This window comes from Drosophila kikkawai, chromosome 2R (assembly GCF_030179895.1).
Source record: "Drosophila kikkawai strain 14028-0561.14 chromosome 2R, DkikHiC1v2, whole genome shotgun sequence".
NCBI classification, from domain to species: domain Eukaryota; kingdom Metazoa; phylum Arthropoda; class Insecta; order Diptera; family Drosophilidae; genus Drosophila; species Drosophila kikkawai.
The window spans coordinates 6,491,829-6,510,524 of record NC_091729.1 but is presented as its reverse complement, the minus strand read 5'-3'; the positions used below and the strand labels follow the sequence as shown (position 1 = coordinate 6,510,524).

The following is an 18,696-nucleotide window of genomic DNA, read 5'->3' as shown; positions in this document are numbered from 1 at the left end:
CGCAGCTCAGCTCATATGTCTATCTCTATTTGTAAAATTCAATATTATCATGAAGTCATCACTTGTGAAGTACAGTTAACTATCCAACATCAATTTTCTGATTAAATTGTAAGATCAATAAATATTGCAAATGGCCTTATTTACCGTCTTAGTTCCAGTATGGTGTGAAAACCCTCGCGATTCTAGGTTAATCTTAGTGACATTTATTAACCACTTGAAATAGAAGATATCCCGATTCCTACCTTATAATAATACAGGCGACAAAATTCGAACTTTTTTTACCCGGATACAAAGCGCTGATTCTAAAAGATCTTGATCTGTACATTGCTAATCCAAAAACCAAAAGTCTCAATCACGTACCAATTTTGAGAAAATTGCTGTCAAAGTATGGAAAACTGCTTGTTTTGACACTTTTCAAAGCCTTTAAATGTGCTATGATGAAGCCCTTAATTGTTTAAAATGCTGTGAAAGTCTCGGCTATGGGTTGACGGCGTGATTGTGTTCTGGAATAATTTTAAAGCAGAGATACATAACTTTTTTTTAATTTTAGTGCTACAACGTATCAAAAATATGGAGCAAAGGAAAGTTCAGAAAAAATAATATAGCAGACAAACGTTAGGTTTTATTTCTAAAAATTAAAATAGAAAGATTAAGCTTTTAATTAAGCCCAATATCTTTCCTAGTTACGTATAGCGTTTTATAAAGTTTTTCAAAGTACAAACAAACGGCTTTCGACGCGACTTTTTTAAAATTGAAACGTGATGGAGGCTTTACGATTTAAATTTAGCAATGTACAGATCAAGATCTTTCAGAATCAGTCGCGTTTTGTCTGCACATTTTTTTTTTTTACTTTGTCGACCTGTGTAATACAAATAATAATAGTTAAAATTTCCTAAATGATTGTTTCTTATATATGTAAGTTAAGACAAGTCAACAGGCCAGAGCCCTTAAATCCACTTTATAACATAACTTCGGCTAAATTGCTGAGCCAGCATTTGACCGGATGTTCGTGCACAGCCATCATGGCCGCTGGGAGTCGACTTTGTTAGATTTAGGTTTTTATATTGTATTCAGTTAACATTTGCATTCTAAAAATAAAAGAGCCATCGCTCAACAACTATAACTCCAGCACCTCGCAGATAAATCCATTTCATACCACACCACCACAAATAACAACACTAGTTTCAAGCATAAATAGATCATGATGCTAGAGAGCGGAAAGAACCTCCATTTGGCAGCTTCCTGCTTCTAGGCACACAACAGGATGGCCCCACCAGAAGAACTCAGGAGCCTGGTAGAAGCCAGCCCGAAGGACCAGCAACTGCTCGTGGGTGAAGTCGCCAACGCGCACCACTGCGTGTGGAGAAACTACCTTTGTGGGTCCCACCTTCTCAAACGTGCTCTTGTAGGGGGACAGGGTTCTTTGGTATCAGAATGAAGAGTCCTTGAGAGACCATTCTTCTCAGTTCGTAAGTACATACAGTTCCAATACGTATTTGAACACTCTCCAAAATAGTCAATCTTTAAGAGCCCCCGTAATACTAACTAGGGAAAGTTCAAGGAGACTATTACGACAAGGCTCGCAATCTCTCCGGGCATAGTAGAATCCGCGGAAGACATAGGAAAGTCCCTAGAGACCCTCTCCAAAGAACTACTACATTGATGGGCACCACGCATCATGCCCAATATCGGAAACGAGGAAGAAGACCAGGCTACCCTGGTGGAACAAGGTCCTTTTACTCCGACGAAACAAACTTAACTAATTCTTCAAAATCGCCAATCAGGCGAAAGATGATATCATCCATGAGGAATACAAAGTCAAACTAAGGGACTGAAAGAAGAAAAAACGCAAGGCGCAGAGCAACTCGTGCAGAAACTTCTGCTCCAATATAGAGACTGTCCCAGAAACGGCTAGACTCCGGAAGCTGCTATCGAAGCAGCCAACCATACAGAGCCAGTTCAAACGCGACGACGGTCGATGGACTGAGGGCAGCGAAGGGGCCCTAAAAGCACTAATGCAAGCTCATTTCCCAGGTTGCACTGAGGTATCCGATGCCAATAAGCACCAGGACCTAGCTACTGGAGAAGATCATCTCCCAAAAGATCTAATATCCTCTAGTAGAATACACGGGGCTATAGACTTCTTTACAGGGATAAAAGCACAGGGACTAGATGAAATGTTTCCAGCCATGTTACAGGTGACCAAAGAAGTGATCACCCTATGGCTCTACGCAATATACACAGCTTGCCTAAGAACGGGCGATATCCCTATCCAATGGAGGATCTCTCTGATTGTCTTCCTGCCCAAAGCAGGAAAGTGCAGCCATGTAAGCCCCAAGGATTACGCTAGAAAAACTTCTGGACTTGTACATTAGGAACGATGTAGGGAGACTACTGTCGACCTACCAGCATGTCTACACAAAGGGGGAAGCATTATTACGGGAGTCGACCCTCAGATCGATCATGGAAAAAACGCTCAGGGAGATATGTGAGTGGGCGGAACTAAGTCCTTAGCAGCCGACTGCGATTGGGTCGAGTTAACCTCCCCAGTAGTTAGCAGCGAAGTCAGTTTTTGGGAACTCTGGTTCCTATTTATAAATCGTAGTTAGGATCTCTGCTGACTTTCGAGTCCAAGCTCTGCTGACTTGCGAGTCCAAAATACTGCCGACTTTCGAGTCCAATTCTCTCTGCTGACTTGCGAGTCCAAAATACTGCCGACTTTCGAGTCCGATTCTCTCTGCCGACTTTCGAGTCCGAACTCTGCAGACTTTCGAGTCCGAACTTCTCCGAGCTGACTTTCGAGCCCGAATCTGCCGACTTTCGAGTCCGAACTTCTCCGAGCTGACTTTCGAGTCCAACAAACGTCGCTGGGCTGACTTTCGAGTCCGACCATAACGTCTCTCTGCTGACTGTCGAGTCCGAATCTGCAGACTTTCGAGTCCAAACTTCTCCGAGCTGACTTTCGAGTCCGAATCTCCAGACTTTCGAGTCCGAACTTCTCCGAGCTGACTTTCGAGTCCAACAAACGTCGCTGAGCTGACTGTCGGGTCCGACAACTACTGGGTTCGGTTGACTTTCGAGTCCGAACGCATTCTCTTGTGGATGACTTTCGAGTCCGAACGCATTCGCTATTGGGTGGCTTTCAAGGCCCATACCCTGGCGGGACTATCGGCATCTCCCTACCGGACAGCCGCATTCGGGACGAGGAGGACGAATCGGAACTACGGCGTAACCCCAGAATCGAGATCCAGCATCAAATTATGAAGAATTGTACCTTTTAAATAAATAAAGATTAAGATACATTTAACGGCATAATCCTCTAGCGTTCTACTCTGGGACGGGGTCGGAATCTCTTACAGCAACCACGCCTGAATCAAACAAATATTCCTGCACGAATCCTGGACGTCCCGCTAGCTATCCACGGACGACAGGACGTCACAGGTGGCTTAGGACTTAATATCAATGCAGATAAGACGAACTCCATTCTCTTCACCAAGAGGTGAAGAAGAGGTGCCGCAATGGATCCCCCAAAAATTATCATAACCAGGCTGACCCTAAAAACACAAGTCAAATACCTCCACATTGTTCTTGACAGCAAGCTGGTGAAAAAGGCGACCATAGCGCTATATACATCCACGGGCCTCTCACCCGCTCTTATGCATTGGGTCTACATATCGGTGGTGCGTCCGACTCTGCTGTATGGAGTCTTAGTGCGGTGGCAAGCCATGGAGAAGAAAACGTATAATAAGCTTATGGAGAGAGCCCAGCGGCAGGCACTGCTCTGCATATCAGGGGCGCTGAGGTCAACCACCCCCAAAGCACTCGAAACCATAATCGGTATATATCCCCTAGATATCAAAGCGCGACTGACAGCAGGAAAGGCGGCATAACGTCTGGTTGCATCAGGAAACTGGTCGCTACAAGGATTCGGGCACAGTTCAATTGGTCGAGACATGAGCAGTACATCTGACTACATGATACCCAGAACGTGCCCGGATGTAAACACAATAGTATTCATGACTGGAAGTCAGGCCAGGACCATACTCAATAGGAGTTGGAGCGGGCATATACTGTTCAGACCCTGAAATGAGGCTGTCGTATAAGCTACCAAGCTACTGCAGTATATTCCAGGCGGAAGTATTCGTCATCAGGAAAGCAGCAGAACTTGCTCAGAGCATAAACCGTCCACATGAGGCGGTCAATTTGTTCGTAGACAGTCAAGCGGCGACAAGATCCATGCAATCATCAGCGGTCAGTTCCAAAAATGTACTGGCAAGCAGGGAGTCACGAGATAGCCTGAGCACGACTAAGTCAGTGAGGATCTACTGGGTTCCCAGCCACCAAGGCATAGACGGTAACGAGACCGCGGACGAACTGGCAAAGGAAGGCGTCGGACTGGCGAGTGCAAGAGCAGAAAACGTTCCTGTCATCCTAAGAACGCTTCAAAGCGAGCTAGAGAGACGGGCTAACGCAAGCGCAAAAAGCAGGTGAAGAAGTAATTCTACAATCTGTAGAATATCAAAAATTATGTGCAAAAAGCGCAACGAGAAACGCAGTCACTACGTGCTGCATCTTCCACGGAAGGATGTAAGTGTAAGTGGGAATTCTAACAGGTCTACTGCACATGCAGTCAAGCTGGGTTTTACCGACAATGCTAAGTGCCGGAAATGTGATGAAGCCGAGGCATCCGAAACCTTGGAGCGTCTCATTTGCAAATGTTCGGCCTTAACGAGAGCAAGGATAAGATATCTAGGCTCTGGCGTCGCTAACAGATGCCTCCAGAAGGAAGCCAGGCGAACTACTACTACTTTGCGAAAAATACCTCGATCTTTAAGGACCTTGAATCCCGAGTTAATGGTCTCTAAGTCCATCTAGAAATTTTGGCCTATGCATGGCCCCGTGAGTGCCGTCAGCTCTAACCTAATTTTATATCGTACCTCTTAATATGGTACCTCTTCCTCAAAGTCAATTTCAGAAGTGTGACATCCATCATCGTTATCATGTTCTTCATCTCTATGTATAATCTCCGTTTGTCGACAACACCTAACGATATGATTCTGCTGGCAGGCTCGTCTTTTTGGTTTTTGTAATGCATAAACCAGATAGTAACCGATCAAACGAATTCTTAACTCTGTAAAACACATCTGACACATATTATTAACCCGGCTACATTTTCTTTTGCATAATATGTTTTCTTTCTGTCAGCCTTGAAAAGTTTGTGTCTTGCTTCTGATGTACTTTCTGATAAGGAGTCAACAGGAACAATTACAACTTATCGGAGTGTTTTAGAACTGAATATTTTGAATTTCTCAGAATTTATAGGGTATTAAAAAATTAAGCGCGATAGAAAAAAAAATCATCTAAGGATGGACTCTACAATGCTTCAGTTTTGTTTGTATAAACTGTGACTAGTAGATCCATCAAAACCATAGCTAAATATAAGTAACGTCTATAAGTATTTCACAGAATTCCTCTTGCATTAATAATATTCGAGATGCAGAAGATTCAGTAAGCTTTGCAAGGGAACTTTGGCTTCATATTTGGTCCTTGCTATTCCATCAGTAGACCTGTTATAAATCTATTTTTTTATAATTTCGCTGCCATGTTGCTGACTAAGATGTTTATCTGTTTGGTTTGTTACTTAGCAAAACCATTAGTTTGCTGAAATGTAAGCTGCGTGTAGTAGCAAACGAGTTCAATTTTGTTATTCTATCGCAAGTTCAGATGCCAACATTAGTTTAAGTTTGTTGGGGCCGCGATTCCCTCCTTGGAAGTGGTTGGAGTTTAAAGACGGAGGTAAATATTCCCACGGCGCAATCGTTAATGTTGTTGTCGGGATAAAAAAAAAAGAAGGGGGCGTCGTAGGTCATTTCAATCGTTAAAACCTGTCAACTGACAGGTTTGTGTTCTTAAAACAGAAGTTTGTTGGGTTTTTTAGTGAGATCTGTTTAATGTAATATATTAAGTTGGCAGTTTTGTTTGATCTGGTCTATTGTTTTGCTTTGGTCATCGTCATTTATTGTTTTGTTGCTGGGGCAACACTACAGAGTTGCTATATAAAATTCTTAAAAAGCGTTTCATATAAATGTATTGATTCGATTAGTATGAGCCATTCTTAAAAATGAGTTTAAAAACTAAAACCGAGAATAGATGGTTTGTCAGCGCATAGAATAGGTTTTGCTTGTTAGGCTTTTTACTCATGTACTAAGTAAAAGGTATAAATATGTAAAAGAAACGTGATATTTGCAAATTTTTAATTTTTTAGCATATTGACATTCTTTAATGTAATATCGCACTTGGTGGGCCAAGTTTTAGGATAAGGCTAGTCCACGCCAGGGCAATCCCACGGAGACACAAAGTCGGCATTTGGTTACCAAAGGGGCATTCTGATAATGAAAGGGATAAAGTGTCCGCGAGCCCAGAATTCGGATGTCCATAAAGGGGACTGGGCCATCCTGAAGGCTGAAAAAAGAGATGAAGTCGAGCCATCCGTTCCTCCTCCTTATAAATCAACGATACCTGGCGCAGCTAAATGCCCTGGATCATAAGATCCGGTATGACATAAGAAAGGCCAAGATCAAAGTCTTCCTAGCCGAGCCGGACGAGATTTTAGAAGAGGTCGAAGACTCCAACAAATTGGTGGAAGACATGGTCTTCGACGAAAATCCCGCAAACCCCACAAATATCAATGTCTATCTGATCTGACAATTGCAAGATTCGTAACAGCGGATGGGAGAGGTATGCTAATTACATCAGCGTACATGGCTCATGAGCATCTGGCTCCGCCAGAACCGATGGTCAAACTGCTCCAACGGGTTGAAGATACAAGGACGACCCTGATGCTCGGGTGCGACGCGAATGCAAGGCGTACACTCTGGGAAGTTTGGAAACCAATGATAGAGGGAGTCACTTCTTGATTATATTATATGTCGTAACGTTATAATATATAACAAATACACCAACCATTGTATTTCCGAGCAGGGAGGGTGGAAAGAGGTGTTAGATCTCACCTTACTAGTTGAACATAGTCACTATAGGGTCGAAAGCTGGAATGTGTCGTTGGTTTTGGTTTTTGTAATGCATAAACCAGATAGTAACCGATCAAACGAATTCTTAACTCTGTAAAACACATCTGACACATATTATTAACCCGGCTACATTTTCTTTTGCATAATATGTTTTCTTTCTGTCAGCCTTGAAAAGTTTGTGTCTTGCTTCTGATGTACTTTCTGATAAGGAGTCAACAGGAACAATTACAACTTATCGGAGTGTTTTAGAACTGAATATTTTGAATTTCTCAGAATTTATAGGGTATTAAAAAATTAAGCGCGATAGAAAAAAAAATCATCTAAGGATGGACTCTACAATGCTTCAGTTTTGTTTGTATAAACTGTGACTAGTAGATCCATCAAAACCATAGCTAAATATAAGTAACGTCTATAAGTATTTCACAGAATTCCTCTTGCATTAAGGGGGGATATACATGTAAACCAAAATTTTTTGGGCAAAATTTTTTTTTGTTTAAAAAGTAGTTTTTTACTTAAAGAATATACTGTGTAAGTTTCAATATCGAATTCCAACTTGAAGTGCCTCAAATCAAGTATGCACGCAAGGTATACAAGTGTTAACGTGAGCGCATCAAAAACTTTATACGTCTTTTTCTCAGCTTTTAATTTTTGCATTTTAACCTATGCTTTGGACACGATTCACAAAAAACTACGTAACATATCGCAGTGAATCAAAAAGTATTATGATCAGTATGAAATTATCTTCTATTTGAACCTACATGGTTGTTATAAAACGGAGTATTACTATTTTTTAAGAGGGTGGGAAGTGAAAACTGATCACCTGAAAATGTCATTTTTTCCTTCAAATCAAAATTTAATTTTTTTGTCTTGATTTCTTTTTAGTTTTTTAGGTTCAAATAGAAGATACAGGTGTAATGAATACAAAAAAATTTAGTTTACGGATTTTGGACAGAAATTACGAGCTCTATCGTGTCCATAGCACGGCAACTCAAAGCTCGAGGCGCTACGGCATATGTTCCATAAATCCGCCATTTTCTAAAATATTGTTTATAACTAATTTTTTTTATCATCTATGATTCTACTTTTAACTATATCCAAAGTTTCACGACGATTGCTTGACTATTTCTTATAAAAAAAAATTCACGAAAAATGGCCAAATTTTGACCGCTTACATGTATATCCCCCCTTAATAATATTCGAGATGCAGAAGATTCAGTAAGCTTTGCAAGGGAACTTTGGCTTCATATTCGGTCCTTGCTATTCCATCAGTAGACCTGTTATAAATCTATTTTTTTATAATTTCGCTGCCATGTTGCTGACTAAGATGTTTATCTGTTTGGTTTGTTACTTAGCAAAACCATTAGTTTGCTGAAATGTAAGCTGCGTGTAGTAGCAAACGAGTTCAATTTTGTTATTCTATCGCAAGTTCAGATGCCAACATTAGTTTAAGTTTGTTGGGGCCGCGATTCCCTCCTTGGAAGTGGTTGGAGTTTAAAGACGGAGGAAAATATTCCCACGGCGCAATCGTTAATGTTGTTGTCGGGATAAAAAAAAAAGAAGGGGGCGTCGTAGGTCATTTCAATCGTTAAAACCTGTCAACTGACAGGTTTGTGTTCTTAAAACAGAAGTTTGTTGGGTTTTTTAGTGAGATCTGTTTAATGTAATATATTAAGTTGGCAGTTTTGTTTGATCTGGTCTATTGTTTTGCTTTGGTCATCGTCATTTATTGTTTTGTTGCTGGGGCAACACTACAGAGTTGCTATATAAAATTCTTAAAAAGCGTTTCATATAAATGTATTGATTCGATTAGTATGAGCCATTCTTAAAAATGAGTTTAAAAACTAAAACCGAGAATAGATGGTTTGTCAGCGCATAGAATAGGTTTTGCTTGTTAGGCTTTTTACTCATGTACTAAGTAAAAGGTATAAATATGTAAAAGAAACGTGATATTTGCAAATTTTTAATTTTTTAGCATATTGACATTCTTTAATGTAATATCGCACTTGGTGGGCCAAGTTTTAGGATAAGGCTAGTCCACGCCAGGGCAATCCCACGGAGACACAAAGTCGGCATTTGGTTACCAAAGGGGCATTCTGATAATGAAAGGGATAAAGTGTCCGCGAGCCCAGAATTCGGATGTCCATACAGGGGACTGGGCCATCCTGAAGGCTGAAAAAAGAGATGAAGTCGAGCCATCCGTTCCTCCTCCTTATAAATCAACGATACCTGGCGCAGCTAAATGCCCTGGATCATAAGATCCGGTATGACATAAGAAAGGCCAAGATCAAAGTCTTCCTAGCCGAGCCGGACGAGATTTTAGAAGAGGTCGAAGACTCCAACAAATTGGTGGAAGACATGGTCTTCGACGAAAATCCCGCAAACCCCACAAATATCAATGTCTATCTGATCTGACAATTGCAAGATTCGTAACAGCGGATGGGAGAGGTATGCTAATTACATCAGCGTACATGGCTCATGAGCATCTGGCTCCGCCAGAACCGATGGTCAAACTGCTCCAACGGGTTGAAGATACAAGGACGACCCTGATGCTCGGGTGCGACGCGAATGCAAGGCGTACACTCTGGGAAGTTTGGAAACCAATGATAGAGGGAGTCACTTCTTGATTATATTATATGTCGTAACGTTATAATATATAACAAATACACCAACCATTGTATTTCCGAGCAGGGAGGGTGGAAAGAGGTGTTAGATCTCACCTTACTAGTTGAACACAGTCACTATAGGGTCGAAAGCTGGAATGTGTCGTTGCAACATTCATTTTTAGATCACAGGTATATATTTTGTTTTCAGTTCCGATCAGTAAACCGGTACCTATACGTAATCCACGGAAAACAAACTAGGGCAAATTCAGCGAAGTTATCCACTTCAAGGTAAGCAACAGGAGGATAGAGGTACAATCCTCAGCAAGGGCACTCGACAAGAAAGTTGAGGACCTCAGGAACATACTTAAAAACGCCTTTAATAAGACTTGCAAGAAATCATTCTCAAAGCATTTTCCACATGTTGGAGTTAAGGAGTTGAGTGATCAATAAATGAGCAGGCACAAGGGTCAATAGGAGACACGATCTTCATTGAAAGATACAGTGGACGATAGACTCTTTTGACAAGAATAAAAGACCAGACCTAGACGGTACCATACCGGCAAGACAACAGGCAGCAAAGGAAAGCATCAGCAGGTGGCTCAAAGCCATCTATGAGGCATACATTAAATTAAGAGGGGCAGAGGGTTATCACCTATCGGATGCCCAACACGCATACCGTAAAGGTAGATCAACTGGGACACCACTTCACGAAGTGGTAAAACACGTCGAGAAAACACTCAATAAAAAACAATACACCATAGAAGGTACATTCAATTATGTGAAGGCCGAATCCATCCTAGGCTCCCTCAACTTGATAGGCATTGAGAACGACATCAGGGAATGTGCAGGAGTAAAAGCATTAGCTTTTAGCTAGTATCAGGACCTTTCACAAGAAGAACAAAGATCCCAAGATACGAACTAACACTATTAGAGCAGGCGAAGTATCTGGGAGTGATACTGAGCCCAAAGCTGACAAGGAAGCGGAACATAGAGAAAAGAGTCAGGAAAGCATTACTTTTTACTCTTGCAGGAATATGTTTGGCAAAAGTAGGGACTACACCCAAAGACTATAATGTATCTCTACACAACAGTAAAAGACAATCCTGAGGATATGACTATAAGAAATATTTGTTTGTCTTTATATTGCACACAAAGTTTGACATCGTCAAGGTACATAAGTACTTTGGAGTTAGTCAGAACTTGGCCGGCAGCCGACTGGGCACACAGGGGGATTAACAGATGACCTCATCATCTACCGTAACTGTGTGCACCGTCGGTATTGCGACTATACTTTCCAAGCGAGAGCGGCTGGAAGCAGGTCCTCGGTCGAATTCGACGGGGAATGCTGACTAGTGGTAGTCGGGCGGACCTAGGCAAGTCTTAAACAGGCCTTCCCTTAAGCCAGGAGAGCTACGCGACCCGTGTTCACTGAGTTCCAGGTTCCCAGCTTCGGGTAAATCCAGCCTTCCCAGAACCGGGCAACCCTGGGTTGTAAGATGCCTTGCCGTGGCATTGGGGCGAGGCCACGGTCGACTTCTTCAAGGCCACACATGACTTCTCAGCGCCTTGCTTCGGACCTTGTGGTGGAGGCTAACCCCAAAAATTGTCAGATATAGACAAGGCAGGCTCGATCTCAACCGACATCAAATGTTGAGGAAAATAAGCTGCTGATGACAAGTCCGGTCATCAACGCTCCGCCAAAATCTGAGAGAGCTCTAGTGCCAGCACTCCCCAAATCAAAGAGCAGGTGTGGCTCAGTTTAGGCACCTCCGCAGTCAACACCAACAGAGGCGAAGACAAGCGCTCTCACATCAAAAAAGGCTTGCTAAGGCTTCTTTTTCAACAAGATAGGTAAGAATGAGGCTAAGGGCAAGGTGGACCCGAGAGAAGCTGCAGATAAAACGGAGTTTTTTGAAGAGAATGCGGAATTCAAGGAATATCAGAATGCCAACCCAGAGGCGTTTCAGCCCACGAAGCGTGATCGGACACAGGATGCGAGCGATAGCGCACCCCAGAGGGCCATGGACGCTCAAAGGAAGGCCGATTTCCTTCGCCAAGTAGGCGAAGATATTTAGTGATGTGGCCAGAGACAGTCTGGCTATGGCTCTGGTGGATGGGCTCAATGACGACGGGCACCTGCTGACAGAGAAGTGGAAGGAGATAGAGTCCAAGTTGGCCGACATGGTAACCGACAGGTAGGTTGCCACGCCGGGTGGCCCTAGTCCTTTCTTCGACTCTTCGGACATGGTGAAAGGGCACCGCGTAATAAGGTGCGACGACGGGTTCTCGAGAAGCTTCCAGGAGGAGTGTGTTGCTATTATTAGCAAAAGAAGATTTATGACATTTTCGGAAAGTTTTGGGATGGCCGACAACTTAGAGATTCCTCAATAGTTGTTGGCATCCGATTTGCTACCTTTTTTGTGGAGAGGAATAACAAATGATTCCTTTCAAATAAGTGGGAAGTGGGAGGTTTCTACGGATAAGGTAAAAAATTCCAGAAGGGGAATTTCCACAGGTCGTCGGCACAATATCTAAGCACACAGCCAGGTATTCCGTCGGGACCTGGCAAAAAAAACAGCCTTAACAGAATAAAGACCTAAGAAGAGTGCCTTCGTTTAAGGTAGGGCTGTAAAAGGCGTTCTGCTCGGTAGAACATGACCGACCCGATAAATAGCTAGATAGCGGTTAGTTTAAATTTGGCATACAGTCTCGTAACTCTCGCCAGATTAGGGACAAAACAAAGATCAAGCAAAATCTTAGGTACATGGTCAACTTGAAACAGCAAAATGTCGAACAAGCCATCAATAAAATTATGATGTGTTGTGGTAAAGTGTTTTTGTTGAATTATCCGAGGACCAAATAGCCCCTGAGATATTAAAATCACCAAGAACTAATCATTGGTAATTCGGAAGTGAGAGTGGATTTAAAAACTTTAGGGGCACCTAAATATAAAATAAATTAAATCTTATCATCTAAATGCAAAATTGGACCGTGTTTAATGCCGACAAAGCTCAAAGAGGAATTTGTTTACTTACATTTTAATACTAATAATAAATTATTCACGACCCTAGCATCATCTACTAAAGTCGTTTTATGACCTGTCTTTAAATTCTACATTTATTGTTAAATAATTCCCATGTTTTTTTTACGATTTTGCTCAAAGTATAGGTAATTACCAGTTTAATAATATTTATCAATTAAAACCGAAATTTGGTTTTACATAATTTGTAAGGGTGGTCAAAGTTAAAAACAAAGTTGCCTGTGACTGGTATGAATGTTGTTACCGAATTTGGTAGTTTTAACCATAGTAGAATTAAACACGGTAGTCCAGTCTGGTCCCAAATGTTCGAGTTTTAGGGCTTATTTTGACAGCTTGTGTTTATTCATTGAGATAAGCTCAATGGTTTTAACTGTTTAGTATCCAAGATCTGACAGGTATAAATGTTGTTACCGAACTTGGTAGTTTTAACTGTCATAGTATCCAAGATCTCTATTTGCTATCGCCAATGTGTGTTGTGTGTTCATGGCCAGCAGGAGCAGAAGTTCCCATGCATACTCTTACAGGCTTTTTGCGAAATATGTTTAGTTTATTTATATTATTTTTTATTCACACGGCGCACAGTAGCGCCTTTTCTCATTTTACGTTGCAAAAATCATAACTTCTGAACAAAATAAGATAACTAAATAATTTAAACGCCATTTGATTGTTAATTGTTGTAAAATTTACATATGTATTGGAAAATCTGCCAGGCCACTCATTCGCCTTTTTAAAGGGTATCAAAGTAAAGAAATATTTTTTTCTCAATGAAGACAATTTTTTAAAAATATTTTTTATTTAATTTTTTATCTTTATTTTTATGTATTTGCTCAGATAAAAATAATTTGAAAACTGAAAAAAATTTTTTTTTTTTTATTTAAACGTGTAACCGACACGCGCTACAGTTAGTATATTTTATGGTTAGTATGAAGCTGAGTCGGTATTTTCGTATATTTAACCCTGAGTAGTTTTGGTTTATGCTGTTGCATTTCCGGGGACGCAGCTCGACGCAGCAGATGTAAGTTGATTTTGGTCCAGAATAGATCCACAAAGGTCGTAGTTATAGTGTGTATAGTGGCTCAGCCCATCCAAAAAGGATATAGACTACTTTAGCCAAAAAAAAGTGAAAAAAATGGACACCTGGCAGGTAGCGATTTACCTGTGCAAGCCCTAACCCAATTCTCCTTTTTTTTGGATTGGGTTATAGTTTATGAATGTGTCTATTATTTAAAGCAAAAATCATGGCGATAGGTAATATAGTTTTTGTGTAATTTTACCTGAAAGTCAACAAATTTTTCCTTTTTTTTTCTTATGATGCAAAAATGGAAACAAAGTTCAACTTTGAATGCTCATATCTTCTACAAAAAAATCCGAAAATTGATTTTACAGCAGATTCTGAATCCATGGGAAATTTCCTGTCGAATAAGTATGACTAAAATCATTTTTGCGACAACAACTTTTTCGATTTTTGCAACGGCTTTTGTTCGAGAGGCGCTACTGTGCACAGTAGCGCCTTTTCTCATTTTACGTTGCAAAAATCATAACTTCTGAACAAAATAAGATAACTAAATAATTTAAACGCCATTTGATTGTTAATTGTTGTAAAATTTACATATGTATTGGAAAATCTGCCAGGCCACTCATTCGCCTTTTTAAAGGGTATCAAAGTAAAGAAATATTTTTTTCTCAATGAAGACAATTTTTTAAAAATATTTTTTATTTAATTTTTTATCTTTATTTTTATGTATTTGCTCAGATAAAAATAATTTGAAAACTGAAAAAAAATTTTTTTTTTTTATTTAAACGTGTAACCGACACGCGCTACAGTTAGTATATTTTATGGTTAGTATGAAGCTGAGTCGGTATTTTCGTATATTTAACCCTGAGTAGTTTTGGTTTATGCTGTTGCATTTCCGGGGACGCAGCTCGACGCAGCAGATGTAAGTTGATTTTGGTCCAGAATAGATCCACAAAGGTCGTAGTTATAGTGTGTATAGTGGCTCAGCCCATCCAAAAAGGATATAGACTACTTTAGCCAAAAAAAAGTGAAAAAAATGGACACCTGGCAGGTAGCGATTTACCTGTGCAAGCCCTAACCCAATTCTCCTTTTTTTTGGATTGGGTTATAGTTTATGAATGTGTCTATTATTTAAAGCAAAAATCATGGCGATAGGTAATATAGTTTTTGTGTAATTTTACCTGAAAGTCAACAAATTTTTCCTTTTTTTTTCTTATGATGCAAAAATGGAAACAAAGTTCAACTTTGAATGCTCATATCTTCTACAAAAAAAATCCGAAAATTGATTTTACAGCAGATTCTGAATCCATGGGAAATTTCCTGTCGAATAAGTATGACTAAAATCATTTTTGCGACAACGACTTTTTCGATTTTTGCAACGGCTTTTGTTCGAGAGGCGCTACTGTGCGGCGGAGCGATATAAAAATACGTCTGATGCCATTGATATTGTTACGAGTAAAATATAATATAAAATAACTAGTAAATTTAATTTGAATTTCGTTACATAGTCAAAACAACTTTTTAAATACAATTTGTTACCTTTATTCAAATATTTATTTGATTTATGTATTTTAATACGCACTTATACATATTTAATTTTGTAAATTAATGGGTTTAGGCTTAAAACTGATATTGTTTTCAAACGTTATAATGCATATATTTTTATGGTATATATATACATATGTATATGTTTTTTCCTGCTCAGATTCGTACGTATTTTCCATTCGGATTCTGTATAATCCCCCCATACCCCACACTCCTATAAATCCGATTACTAAACCTACTATTTCTATACTGATTAAACTATAACACTTAAAAATACCTAATTTATATATATATATATAAATATATATATATATATATATATATATTTATATATATATTTATATATATATTTATATATATATATATTTATATATATATATTTATTTATTTATATGTATATTTTTTTTATGTATAAGTGTTTATTAATTAATGTATGTCTAAGTGTATGTTACAGACTACCAAATAAATTAGGTTCATTCGTTTTTGTTTGACTTAAAAAGCGTTTATGGTTTTGCCCTAATTTCGTAGAGCCTACCGAAAAGCTAGAGTAAAAAAAATATTTATTTAAATGTATACCTATGCGAAAACGGTAGTGCCAAACTTCTCCGTGTTTAGCTGTTCAATAGCTGATCTCTGGAGAAAAAGTAGTGCTCAGTTGTCCTGAGGTTGGGAGCGAAGGCAGCTGGTAATAGTAACCAGCAGCGTATTGCTCAGAGTGGTGACATAGTCCAGGCTGATGGCCCGTATATGGTGACCCTCCTTGACCTGCTGTCTCTGCTGAGATAGTGCTTGTCGACTTGGCACTGACAGTTGTTGCTCTTATCTATAATCCTCCAATAATCACCTCCTGCTGGGCTTCATCATCCATATCGGGTATTTCTTGTTTGTGAACTATCATACCGTCGCTGCCAGATTGACGTGGAGCCGTCTGGCCATACTTCTGATGTATACCGCGATGACGCTTCAGCGCGAACCGATCTGCAAATGCGGCTGAGCAGATTTCGCATTTGTACGGTTTTTCGCCGGAGTGCACCTTTGCATGATTCTTTAGGTGAGCCGCCTGCGAAAAGGCAGAACCGCATATCTCGCACTTGTACGGCTTCTCGCCGGTATGGATGCGGCGATGGTTCCATAAAGTAGCGTGACGCGCGAATCCTTTGTCGCAGACCCCACACACATAGGGCCGTTCACCGCTATGCGTGCGCTCATGATTCTTCAGGTGCGGTGACTGGGAGAACTGCATGCCACATGTTTGACATCTGTGTTTAGAGAGAAATCAGTAAGTATCAATATAATCATATGGGCTTATGGTTCATGGTGAATTTACTTGTAAGGCTTTTCGCCCGTGTGAATGCGCGCATGATTCTTTAGATAAACGGCCTTGGCAAAGGCCAATCCACAGATACTGCACTTGTAGTTCTTTTCGCCGCTGTGCAGCTTTTTGTGCGACCACAGACTTGAGTAGCGTGAAAACAGACCGCCACAAATATTGCAACTGAAGGGTTTTGTTGGATTCCTGCAGGACGAACACCTTGGTTTTGTTAGCGTAGGATTGGCTTGCACTATGTTATATCTACTCACTCAGTTTTAACGGTAACGCCTTTGCTTATCGAGCCTCCTCCGGCTCCGCTATGACCGGCATGTGAGTGCTGGCCTACCAGGACGACACCGGAACCATTGCATTTTTGGCACTTGGTCATCTGCTGAGAGTTTCGTTTTTTCACTGGATGATGGCCGGACCCAGTGCTTGGCTCGCGCTTGGGTGTCGTACCGCCGGTCTGGGCGGCAACTATTTGCTGCAGCTGGGCCTGTGCCTGTGGTGTGGTTGATATGATCTGCACAGGATGAGCCATTTGACCTGCAACCAAAAGTAGTAAAGGTTTTGTCTTAATTTGAGCGATTACTCACCATCTTGCGCCACAAAAAGCTGCTGCTGCTGCTGCTGTTGCGCCACTTGCTCCGCCTGCATGCAAGACTCGCATCGCACCTGTTTTGGTCCTTTACGTTTGGACTGCTGCAGCAAGGGGCTACCACAGTTGATGCATTTGCTCGCCTTTGACTCGTGTTGTTGTTGATGCATCACAGATTGTTGTACTGGCTCTAACGTGTCTGAGGCTACTATCTGTATTTGACCCATCTGTCCGTTATTGATTATGTTCTGCGCCTGTACTAGGCCCTGGGCATTGACTACAGCTATGGATTCGCTTCCACCCTGCTGTGTAGTGTGTTGCTGCTGTTGCTGCTGCTCACCATCTGTGTGCATCCGTTTATGTGCGTTTAGCAGGGCCAAATGAGGAAACATATCCGAGCAGACGTCGCACTTGAAGCTGATGTTAGATATAGTGTTCTAAAAAAGTGGTTAACGTATTAAACTGTGCTCAACGCTACAAGTTGTGGGTACTCTCTATCTAACCGTTGCTATTGGCTTGTTCTGATTCACTATCTGGATGCGGCCCTGCGCGTCGACAGTGGCGATGCCCAACGCAGCACCCTGGTTAAGCGGCATCCCATTAACCAGGGCGTAATTATATCCGCCAACTGGTTGAGCTATGTAGCAGGTTTTGTTGTCGTCCGTGGTGGCCAGCTGAGCGAGATTGACAGTGCCGCCGCTGCCCTAAGGGTTGATAAAACATGTCAGTAAGTTAACGGGGAGATGTAATACTTTCGGTTCTTGTACAATTACATTTGTCGTGTAGTAGAAGGTTGGCTGCTGCTCTGCTTTCTGGCCCTCGATTTTCGGTTGCTTGAGAATGGTGCCATCCGCTGTCTGGTATTGAATTGTGGCGGGTTGCCCATTGATCGCATTCGTGAAGATGATATTTTTGGTGAGGTCTTCCATCGTTACAGCAGTTTACTTGAATAAATAAGAAACGTTGGTCTTTATTGTTTATTAAAGGCGGTCAAAGCCGCTGGTCGACGCTTTCCAACACTAAATCACTCAAAGCATACTTGTCGAGTGTGCAAAAGGGATGCATATAGTGTACACACGTCACCCAGGCAGTGAAAATCAACTGATTAAAAATGGCGACGGTGAGACAAAAAATATGTATGCTATACACGACGTACATATCACTCTGAACTGCTAGCAGTGGGACCTTTTCTACCCTTTAACAAACAACACTTACTTTAATCAATTATTTGTCACTTTTATTCAATCTGATTTCCTACTTCACAATTTACCTTTTACGCAACCAGACCACACCACACCATACACCAAATATTTAGGTTTGGCTGGGTCTCGCAACGCCCAACGCAATACACAAAATGTTCACGATTTTAAAAACAAGAGCAATGTGTTAGATTCGAAAAGTTGTTCACTAAGGGAAAAGTTATTGTGCTTTCTAGCACTAATATTTTGTTTAGAATGAAAGCAAAACTCTTATTATTGTTTTTTCTTTCTCTAACAAATTCCAGCACAAAACTCTGTGCCCGTTTGTTCTTACGCAGCGCACAAATCTGAATGCT

The 18,696-nt window shown here is 40.9% G+C and overlaps 1 protein-coding gene across 2 annotated transcripts; it reads right to left on the bottom strand.

The window, feature by feature from the left end:
• Positions 1-15,629: 15,629 nt before the first annotated feature.
• Positions 15,630-18,696, bottom strand: Clamp (Chromatin-linked adaptor for MSL proteins). Of its 2 annotated transcripts, none has more exons than XM_017181085.3 (7): positions 18,412-18,696; positions 17,915-18,085; positions 17,645-17,845; positions 17,140-17,578; positions 16,813-17,089; positions 16,559-16,762; positions 15,630-16,490 (listed from the first exon to the last, which is right to left on the bottom strand). In XM_017181085.3, exons 2-7 carry the CDS (start codon positions 18,068-18,070, stop codon positions 16,055-16,057), a joined length of 1,713 nt encoding a protein of 570 aa, XP_017036574.1. In that variant the 5' UTR covers positions 18,071-18,085; positions 18,412-18,696; the 3' UTR covers positions 15,630-16,054. The 2 variants fall into 2 exon arrangements, with proteins under 2 accessions (XP_017036574.1, XP_017036576.1); XM_017181087.3 differs by having other exon boundaries at positions 15,631-16,490; positions 16,559-16,747.

Excerpts from the sequence above, each read along its gene's own strand:
- Clamp (XM_017181085.3), bottom strand. The coding sequence starts at position 18,070 with ATGGAAGACCTCACCAAAAATATCATCTTCACGAATGCGATCAATGGG. Across the intron at positions 17,846-17,914 it reads CCTTCTACTACACGACAAAT|GGCAGCGGCGGCACTGTCAA; the intron begins GTAATTGTACAA and ends ATCAACCCTTAG. Across the intron at positions 16,491-16,558 it reads ACGGGCGAAAAGCCTTACAA|ATGTCAAACATGTGGCATGC; the intron begins GTAAATTCACCA and ends CTCTAAACACAG.